The sequence below is a fragment of the Haliotis cracherodii genome, unplaced genomic scaffold (genome assembly GCF_022045235.1).
Source record: "Haliotis cracherodii isolate W230 unplaced genomic scaffold, xgHalCrac1.p SCAF_6, whole genome shotgun sequence".
NCBI lineage: Eukaryota > Metazoa > Mollusca > Gastropoda > Lepetellida > Haliotidae > Haliotis > Haliotis cracherodii.
In genome coordinates, this window is record NW_027266319.1 from 56259770 (window position 1) to 56271104 (window position 11335).

An 11335-nucleotide genomic window follows, 5' to 3' on the forward strand; every position below is an offset into this window, starting at 1 on the left:
GTATTCGCTTCTTGAAACCAACATTGTGTCAATATGCAACACAGCCATTAAGAACCGGGCCAGAATTGTTCTTCAGGAATCCATGCTTGTCTTAAGAGGCGATTTAGCGGGATCGGGTGGTCAGGCTCGGTGATTTCGTTAATGCATGCCATCGTATCCCAAATATGTAGATCGATGCATCCTCTATCCAGGGCTCGAATTTCACTTATCCTACACCCACACTCACCCCTGGATCCATTCTCGTTGATCTCAAATTACCCGCCCTTGATTTTCATAAGCGAATTTTGTTTGCTACGCTATTAAGTCAATCAGACAGTGAGTTACAAACCAACCTCAGTTTTGGGTTGGCGATATCAACAAGACAATAGGAGTTATCTCCCTTACCCATTTCCTTTTTGCTTATCTCGAAGTTTGATGGGTCGGTAAAATGTTCATGGAAAGCAACGGCGGGTAATCTGAGATCGCGAGAGGCACGGGAATGGATTCCCGGGTGAGTGTTCGTGTAGGTTTAGTGAAATGCTCACCATGGAGATATACAGACCGAAATCGATGCTCATGATATCAATCACTGGATTGTCTGGTCCAGTGTCATTTTCAGACAGCCGTCATAAAGCTGGAATATTCTGAGTGTGGCGATAAACGACCCCCCCTCCCCTCCACACACACACACACACACACACACACACACACACACACCCCTCCCCAAAGAATATGACGTTATAAATTCCTCTTCAAAACATTTGCTCAGGAGAGTGACGTTTCTTACTCCAGATGAGGTACGAATGGGCGCGTATCGCCAGCTGTTCCACCCTGAACAGCTGATCAGCGGCAAGGAGGACGCTGCCAACAACTACGCCCGTGGCCACTACACCGTCGGCAAGGAGATTGTCGACCTAGTTCTTGATAGAATTAGGAAAATGGTAAGTGGAACCCCTAAACTTTGCTCAGTCCCTTCAAGTTTACGTCGGGTGGAGAGACCCGGAAGTAGAAGTCATTAATTTGTGAAGAGCGGGGCTGTAGGAAATGACACAATTTAGTAAAAATCAGAAAGATTATATTATTTCAAACTATCACAAACACTTCTCGGTATGTAGGCATAGAGAAAGAGATTGGACATGTTGTCGCCAGTGTTTTGAAATAAGATACTGAATTGCTGGTGCTAAAAAATCATCTGTCAACTGCTAGTGTCTAATTTAAATCGTTCCGATTTGATAGGAATGTTAGAGTTATTTTGAGAAGGATGCTCGAACTTGAATAAACAAAACATTTCTTCTGATAAACAATTTCATAAGCCTTGTTAAATTTTGCAATAAAATGAATCTCTGACTTCACCTTCTACAGGCGGACCAATGTACTGGACTACAAGGATTCCTCGTCTTCCACAGCTTTGGAGGCGGAACCGGAAGTGGATTCTCTTCCTTGCTCATGGAGAGGCTGTCAGTGGATTATGGGAAGAAATCTAAGCTGGAGTTTGCAGTGTATCCAGCTCCTCAGGTATACACGTGACCCCTGTTGCCTCGCTCTGATATATCATTTTCAGTGTGTAAGTCCATATTTACGCCGAAGGCAGCAATATTTCAGTTATACCAAAGCGGCCTATAAATAAAGGAATCTCTGTCTGGCATACCAGTGGTTGATAACATGAGCAACGGCGCCGGGGTGCGATGAGACAATCAGCCAAGTCACATTGTAACTACACGATGCTCCTTATTAGAGTGAGTGAGTGAGTTGGCTTTAACGCCGCTTTTAACAGTATTCCAGTCATATCGCGGCGTGTCAGCTTAATGTGGGAGGAAAGCCCGAAGTGATGCAGGTCTCAGACGTTTACCACTTCGGTAAAACCCACGAGCACGGGTATGGTGCTGACAAACCTAGAAACATAATCGGGGCGAACCGGGATTCGAACCCACAATCATAGGTTTCTGGCGTTCCCAAGGGACGCAACTCTGCACAGCGAATTGCGGCGCCTTAGACGACTGGGCCACCCATGCCCCCTCCTTATTAGACAAACGCGGATACTGGGGACCGATTCCTCCCTGGGATCAATCGAGTAATGTCAACATCAGGCCTATGTGCGAGCAGAGGTACAGGACCGACATATATTGGCAAACGAAAACTTATTTTTCTCATTGTCACTCACAACTCAGAGAACAAGATGAACAGAATACAGAAAACTACGTTTATAACGAACACGCTTACAACGAACTGACGGTTATAACGAACTAATTACAGTGGTCCCCTTGCATTCGTTATAACCGTAATTTACTGTATATATTTACTTACAGATACATTAACTCGAATTCGAGAAAGCCGCATTATCAATGGAAAAAAGTTTTCGCACGTCGGTTATTCTAGACTTTGATTTTGGTCTGTTCAGATTTAAGTAAAGGCTAAATCGGTAAGGCTCTTAAAAAATCAAATGTTTCTCGCTTATATTTTCATGAGTGACGATGGAGGAATGACTTCTACGTATTATTATTGAGAACACAAATTAAAACAATACCTGCAGAAACCCTGAATACCATCATACGATACGGGAAATGAAACACAAACAGAAATAAAAAGTCCATCTGTGCAGGTTCTTAAAGTGACGTGGCCGAGAAGTGTCGTTTGACGCATTTTGTCCGCAAGTGAGGTAAGCAGCATGGATATGCTGATTGTACGTGCGCTTCACGCAATACTCACCTTTTACAGATCTCAACTGCCGTGGTGGAACCCTACAACTCCATCCTGACCACCCACACCACTCTGGAACACTCGGACTGCGCCTTCATGGTCGACAACGAAGCCATCTACGACATCTGCAGACGTAACCTTGACATTGAGCGTCCGAGCTACACCAATCTGAACCGCCTGATTGGTCAGATCGTCAGCTCCATCACTGCCTCGCTCCGGTTCGATGGTGCTCTGAACGTGGATCTGACCGAGTTCCAGACCAACTTGGTGCCCTACCCGAGGATCCACTTCCCTCTTGTAACATATGCCCCCATTGTGTCTGGTGAGTTATGTGTGGGTAACCGCAACGAGTGTTTATCACATTAATTTTGAGAGTGAAGTGGTTTTTAATCCGTTTTGAATTTCTTTTCAGTTCTATCACGGTAATGCGTTTGCTTGACAAGATGCTCTTTTAAAAACACAATTTAAAACATAGCAAGACGATATGTATATTCTTCCTCGGTTAACATGTAACGGTTGGTAGCTTAGTTACCAGGGTTGATTACTCAAATAGGTAAAATGTATGAAACCGTTTTCGGTACTGCCAAAAGCCATCGAGTGACACAAAACCATCTCCTTTCCCCGTCAAGAGATGAGAGAAACGTGATATTTCACGAGACACATTGAATATCCTAATTAGAATATACTTTTTTGTGTTTCTGCTGGAAACTCAAATTATTTCATTACAAATCTAAAACCATGAAAAGTAAATGATCCCTACCTAACACGAAGGGAAGTTTCACCACCACAACAAAAATATTTGAGGTCAATTCTTGATTATACATTTGGATATGATTATATACAATATCAACTTCAACTAAAAATATTCTTGAAAGCTGTGACAGAATAGACGCTGGTCTGGTAAGAAAAATGTTAAATGAGAAATTTACTGTTTATAGCGACATATTTTCAAGAGAATAACAAACGACAAATAGCGATAATAACTCCATAAACGACTATCTGTCATTATTTTGCCTTGTAAATAAGGAATTAACGTGAAAAGGAAGTCAGTTTGTGTACGGGCCAGACACTTACGTTGAAGGGGAGACAATTTGTGGGGAGGTAACTCTTGTAAGTGTTATGTTCACTGCAGAGGAATATCAAGTTCTATGTTCACTGCAATGAAAATGTCACTCCTCTCAACTTTCCCAGTCTTTCACACTGAAGTGTACAATAAAAAAACCAACTCACTATTTGTAAACTTTACGCAATTGTTCTTGTTCCAGCTGAAAAGGCCTTCCACGAGCAGATGTCCGTTTCCGAGATCACGAACGCATGCTTTGAGCCTTGTAACCAGATGGTAAAGTGTGATCCCCGTCACGGCAAGTACATGGCCTGCTGCATGTTGTACCGTGGTGATGTCGTCCCCAAAGACGTCAACGCAGCCATCGCTACCATCAAAACCAAGAGGACTATCCAGTTTGTCGACTGGTGTCCCACTGGTTTCAAGGTCGGCATCAACTACCAGCCTCCAACGGTAGTCCCAGGTCGGTTTGATGTGTAAGACGTGCAGGTTACATACATACAGGGAAACCCAGTTATTTTAGGGACGTCTAAATATATACAAAGGGACATTACTCGTTACTCAATACTCAACCCAATACTCGCTAATCCGGAAATATGCGAATCAGATCGATTTGAGTGGAATTTACTATCTAGATTAACGAGCTTTTACTGAATACACCTAATTTGTATCTTATTCCCCCGATCTTAATAGTTGTGACAAGGAATTCCGTCCGTCTGTCTGTCCTTCCCCTGGGAAGTGTGTGTGTGTGTGTGTGTGGGGGGGGGGGGGGGGGGGGGGGGGGGCTGTATAAATTACCACCATAGACAGTAAATAGATCTTAATTGTGCAACCCCCCTTTTCAAAAAAGCTGTATCCGCCCATGAAGTCTATGGTGGCATACGGGTTCAACACAGTAGTATTATTGTGGATTTGATTGTGATTAAAGACTCATTCCTAACTTAGGCGTGTTCGTGTCATAGTGTAGCGATCTCCTTGTACCCCCCACGCATTGTGTTACTTATCTGTGTATAAGAATTACTTCTTCTGTCCGGCAAATTAACGCCTGTTTTCTTCACTTTTAAATCGCTGAAGGTTTGGGTTTTACTACATTGAAGCCTCGTTAACTCGAAGACCTCGAGTCATCGGTAGTTCGATTCAAGGGAGTGTCGATAAAAGGCTTTAGAGTCGATAAGGTTTATGTGATGATAATAAAATGACATCGTCATCAACGCTATATCGAGTTAATGCAGCCGGGCGTATTAACCGTACTGGAAATATGATTTGGTAAGAATATTAGTTCAATATTTGGCCATTTTACTTTGATTAGATATGTTCAAAGTGCCAGTTTGCGGATACGGAATCGGGGAATAGAAGTAGACAGGCTATAGAAGCATACAGGCGATAGAAGCATCCGTAAAATACCACATGAAATCCGTTCACACTATTGACACACACCTGCATCTGATTAAACGTTCCTTTGCATCAATGAAATTAACCAGTTCACTTTGTGGACCGGATCTTGGTATATATCTGTATATGCAGGCATGCCTGCTCGGCAAATATGTTTTGTATTTAATCCATATTTATACGTACAGGTATAGGCTGCTGAAATGTTTTTTTACCTCTTAAGTGTAAACTACAAAATCAGTTCAGGTAGATTGTTAGATATAATCTATATAATTTCGTAGTGAATATATACAGATATAGGCTGCCGGAGAAGTAATATTGTCGGAGTTGTTCATTGTAAAGCCTCTACTAGTTACTCGTTGGGTTTCTTTGAGGAGGCGACCTTGCTCAAGTTCAGCGAGCCGTGTGCATGCTGAGCAACACCACCGCCATAGCCGAGGCCTGGGCAAGACTGGATCACAAGTTTGATCTCATGTACGCCAAAAGGGCTTTCGTACACTGGTACGTTGGAGAAGGTGAGTCGAGACGTCAATTATTTATGATAATCTCTTTTACTTTAAATTAGCATACTACAGCAAACTACGGTTATTACGAACTCAAAGAGACCACCCATTTTATAGTTCGTAATAATCGTAGTTCGTTATAAGCATATATGCAGCATATATGCAACACATGACCGGGGCTAACAAGTAAGTTCGTTATATTTTTCAGTTCGTTTTAAGCGTATTCGTTATAACCGTAGTTTACTGTACTTTGAATTAAAGTCAACGTCGCTTGTAGAGGTGGGGTTTTACAAAATTAACCATCCACGACTCTGCTGAGATAGATCTTCACGACAGTATATGTTACATTGCTGAAAGAAAAGGATGCGAGCTCGTTGTTTTAGTCAGGAGAAGCTAGGGGTTGACCGTGGGAAATTGACAAGCGCCGGTCGCGATTACTTTTGTAGAGGGACAAACGAATTTAATCACTCACTTAAAGAAGACTTTATTGGCCGTCAACTCCGAAAAATCTCTCAACCAGACATTGATTGGACTATGTGTGTCTTAATTACATATTGTTCTATCGTGACATTGCGAAATGGATGAGGTCTCTACAACTTGTCCCTAAATTTGGCGAAGACACGTCCTAATGGCAGCTCGTTCTGTCCCAATTCTTTGAACTAACCCCCTCTTGGAGGCGACTTAAGGGGTCGGGAGGTACGGCGAGGTGACTTAGTTTACTGCGTAGATCCTTACTCAATAACGAGATTGACTAACCCAGAAAAGATTTAAGAGCTGGAATAATGCTGAGTGACGTGTTAGACAAAAGACATGCTGTGTAGTGTTCGTTGTTTTTTTTAAATACGAGCTTCGCGTTTTAAAAAAATTGACCAAGTTTGACCAACATTTCCGGGTGCCAGCTTAACCCATAGGAAGTCCTAGCTTGAAGCAGGTCGTATACATTTTCCGAATTCTGCGAAACCGCCGATTTCGTATAACTATTGTTGACTCCACCGAGGAAATCACTTGGTTGATAACCGACATATATACTTATCAAGAGATGACGTCAGAAGGAAGTTCAAAATGTTTAAGACTGTGGTTTCACTTTCACAACTATCAATATCAAATCAGTTAAGTCGGTTGATAAATTATTGTGATTATCATTATTAATTGTTGCAAAGTTTATGTATATCCAAACTTACCAAAAATTGTATCAACTAAGAATTCGAAACAGTTGAAATAGTTGCATCAAAGTACACGGTTTGTTTTTAAAAAAAATGAGCTTGACCAGTTAAAGGCAAGATTTTCGCTACATATTTTTCACATTGAAATGTTAAACGACGGCACAATGTTGATATTTTACATGATCTATTTTTAATACGTGTGAGCGGCTACGGCAGTATCAAGGAAGTTGCATTAAAACTATCTTGTTTTCAGGAATGGAGGAAGGCGAGTTCTCGGAGGCTCGGGAAGATCTCGCGGCACTTGAGAAAGATTATGAAGAGGTTGGTCTCGAGTCTGTCGAGGAGAACCAGGATGAGGAAGAGGGTGAGGAATATTAGTCACCTCTCCCCACGGCCGGAAGTCCCAGTTCCGGAAGCGGAAGTGGAAGCAAATGCCCAATGCTCAAAACCTCAGAAGCCTTCGACACGACCTAGTGCAATGCGCCGCCTATGCAATTCGCCATCATTTTACATAAATATGATTTTTACAGCATGTAGATGTATTCATGCAAAACCAATTTACACTTTTTCAAAACGATTTTACACTTTCTAATATTGTAACTGGGGCCAAAAGTACCAGTTGATATTTATTTTAATTTATATGCATTTATTCTATTTTGTCATTATGCGCGTGCCTGCGTCGATATGCATTGTTTTGTCCTTACCGTGTGTTATGCTGTCACACTTACGGGGCGGTCGGGTAGCCTAGTGGTTAAAGCGTTCGCTCGTCACGCCGAAGACCCGGGTTCGATTCCCGACATGGGTAAAATGTGTGAAGCCCATTTCTGGTGTCCCCCGCCGTGATATTGCTGGAATATTGCTAAAAGCGGCGTAAAACCATACTCACTCACTCACTCACTGTCACACTTACTGTTCAATTCACATCTACAAATTAACAGCCCTTTCAACAGTATAAACCAGGATAATTTATATCAAACGACGCTTTGGGTAAACTATGTTGAAAACAATTATGTTCATTTGAACTAAATCAGAGTGAAGATCGATTGTTTTTACACTGTGCTTTATTTATGGCGTGGCCTGTGACCTTAAGTGTGTTATACACGACCTTGACCCTCCGAACCAGTTCGTATCTTATTTCTCTCCAAAGTTATCATTTCAACACAGGTTAGAAATTTATGTCAATATTCATGTGATAAAAGAAACATACGTTTTATGAAATTGTATTTTTTTGAAAGTACTCAAATATCTGTGATGCACGTGGCCTTTGCTACAGTAAAATTCATGAGTATGTTTAGCGATCATTTTCTGTAGACGCGTGGATACGAGTTATAAAAAATAAAACACTTTGCAATATATTTTCCTTGGTTACTTTTTCCGTGTGTAGAAACCAGGTCAGATAAGGTCCACGGCACCGCATGCTTGTCGTTACAGCCAGCTGGAATGTGTATCGGATGGCTAGGGTCTCAGGATGGCTGTGGGCGTGTTATGTTGCCTCGTTGACGTTCATCGTTGCTCAAGCTTTCAGTCACTTTGTCCTGAACCTATGGTCGTGGGTTCGAATCCCCGTGCGCCCTGATTATGTTATGGTTTGTCAGCACCATACCCGTGCTCGTGGGTTTCACCAAAGTTGTAAACGTCCAAGACCTGCATCACTTCGGGCTTTCCTTCCACACTAAGCTGACACGCCGTGATATAACTGGAGTACTGTCACGTGCGGCGTTAAACCCAACTCACTCACTCACGCAGTCACTGGTGTACTTGGGCCAAGTTCGGTTATAAATAGGTCAAGGTGTCATAGTTTGAATCGTGCCAGCTCCGGTGTAAAACAACATTCACTCACTCACTGTACTACAAGTGAAGGTATATATAAGTTAAGGTATCACCGAATGAAACCTACTCGATGAACCAGGATAACTCGCGACATTCCACTTCCGTATTCAACAATGTGGCTCTACAGAGGGTGACGCCGAATGAGGAACGTGAGTAAAGTTGATATATCAACAGTCCTGATCTTGATATGTTTTAGGCATGCAACATGAGGATGTCATCCATTGGATGACTCCACGCCCTGCTACATTAGGATGGACTGGAGTAGGACACCATCACAATACACTGATCAGACCACACGGTTTTAGAGTCCATGGCTCAATGCCATTTGATACTTTGTAATTGTTTTCTGAAAACCCTGCATACTGGATCAGTTAAGATATAATAATATATCTCCATTCCTCTTATCATGAAATTACACTGTTAGAATTCCATATAAAAAGGGCCGGAGAGAGCTTGCTATTGATGTCAATATTGATAAAAAGGCGTCAATAATGGAAATGGTTCACATTTTCTTCAGTTTGGTTATATTTCAGTACAGAAATATACGTAAAAGATCTACTATTTTTTAACACTAAACGACTACAGTAAGCTATTGGCTGCCCAATGGGTTATCTAAATCAGATACCTAATCAAAATCGAGTGTCTTGTAGAATACAGTTCAAGGTTATGCCTTTGAGAACATTGACAGAAAGGGTTGCTCTTCTGTGAGGTAACAGTACATCTTCTGTCAGCCACTCCCTTTCCCCCTAAGCCGTGTCATGAAAGACAGTTGTCTAGACAGTGCCATATACACAGTTCCATTTAGACACTGACATAAGTGACGAAAGACGATCTAATGTTAAAAGTAATTTTATTGCATTCTTATATAATCTAAACCTAACATGATACTGTCTGACAAACATTGTCCGGATGCATGCACAATGCTTTCCTTGTTATTTACGACAGAGCACGTAAACAAACGAAAGCGAGAAGCTGGCGTTTGAAAAGTGATACATCATCTTATTTACATATAACACGATAACAAAATAGATCTCAAGTGACTCGTTCATAAAGGATTCCTGGTTATCTCAAGTGACTCGTTCATAAAGGATTCCTGGTTATCTCAAGTGACTCGTTCATAAAGGATTCCTGGTTATCTCAAGTGACTCGTTCATAAAAAATTCCTGGTTATCTCAAAGGATTCGTTTATGAAGGATCCCTGGTTATCTCAAATATTTAGGTTATATAAATCCGCGGGTTATCTCAAATGACTCGTTCATATAGGATCCATAGTTATCTCAGTTGACTCGTTTATGAATTATCCCTGGTTTTCTGAAAGAACTTGTTTACAAAAGATCCCCGGTTTTCTGAAAAAACTTGTTTACAAAGGATCTCTGGTTATCTCAATGTTCAGGGGGCACGGGTGGCCCAGTAGTCTAAGGCACCGCGATTCGCTGTGCAGAGTTGCGTCCCTTGGGAACGCCAGAAACCTTTGATTGTGGGTTCGAATCTCGGTTCGCCCCGATTATGTTTCTAGGTTTGTCAGCACCATACCCGTGCTCGATGGTTTCACCTAAGTGGTAAACGTCTGAGACCTGCATCACTTCGGGCTTTCCTCCCACATTAAGCTGACACGTCGCGATATAACTGGAATACTGTTAAAAACGGCGTGAACCTAACTCACTCACTCACTCACTCACTCACTATCTCAATGTTCCCTTGTTTTCATAACTATTATGCCTAAAGGAATCTGCATCAGCATTTATTCGAGACTGTTTTTTTCTCAAGCTCTGACGTTTTCAATGTATCACATTACCCGTCCTGTTACATATCCCTCTTGTTATACAACGGACTCGTTATCTCAACGTTTCCTAAATATACTTTCGACAAAAACACGCCAAGTTTACCTAAAGTCAACACGAGCTTATTTTAATTTCCGATAAAACAGTGATGACTAATTAATCATAACAAGGACATTTGAAAGAGGAAGTTTAGTTTCAATATGCCGACAAGATCTTCCTGCCATGAATGTCACTTCTCACCGGAGTATGGTGTGTTCCAATAATAATAATAATAATAATAATAATAATAATAATAATAATAAGAATTGGATTCATTGTTGGATTAGGGGTGCGGATGGTTGGTTGGTTTGTTGTTTAACGCTGCACTCAGCAATATTCCAGCTGTATGACGACGGTCTGTAAATAATCGAGTCTTGACCAGACAATCCAGTGATTGATATCACGAGCATCTATCCACGCAATTGGGATCGATGACATGCATCAACCTAGTCAGTGAGCCTGACCACCCGATCCCGTTAGTCGCCTCTTACGACAAGCATAGTCGTCTATTACGACAAGCATGGGTTGCTGAAGACCTAGTTTACCCCGGATCTTCACGGGTAGGGTGAGGATGGGGGTTGGTTTGAGGGTAGGGAAGTGGGTCAAGGTTGGGATGAGTTGGGAGTATGAATGATGGTAGCAACTGGGCTGTAGTTAACGGACGGCTTTGATGGTAGGGTTCAGAGTAAGGATGCGGGTGGAGCTGAGGTTTACAAATAAGAGCCATATGTAGAGTGAAGGGTAAGGATGGCGAGGCTAAAGTTCAGGGTGTGGATATATATTTTTTATCAAACATCTTCGAGGATATGTCCTCGTGGCTGGTGGTGGTGGTGGTGGTGGGGGGGGGGGGAGGGGGGGGGGGGGTAATACTTGTGTATTCCCTCAAATAAT

General features: G+C 41.9%; 1 protein-coding gene across 2 annotated transcripts in view; it reads left to right on the forward strand.

The window, feature by feature from the left end:
- Window positions 1–8148, forward strand: part of LOC139445391 (tubulin alpha-3 chain-like) — a 33091-nt gene extending 24943 nt beyond the window's left edge. The window contains exons 3-8 of one of the 2 annotated variants that reach the window (XM_071226530.1): window positions 772–920; window positions 1342–1494; window positions 2695–2998; window positions 3942–4202; window positions 5503–5643; window positions 7048–8148. In XM_071226530.1, coding sequence (XP_071082631.1) covers window positions 772–920; window positions 1342–1494; window positions 2695–2998; window positions 3942–4202; window positions 5503–5643; window positions 7048–7172 — 1133 coding nt within the window. In that variant the 3' untranslated portion in view covers window positions 7173–8148. The remainder of the gene's footprint in view (window positions 1–771; window positions 921–1341; window positions 1495–2694; window positions 2999–3941; window positions 4203–5502; window positions 5644–7047) is intronic. The other variant, XM_071226528.1, reaches the window with a different exon arrangement.
- The last annotated feature ends 3187 nt before the right edge of the window (window positions 8149–11335 follow it).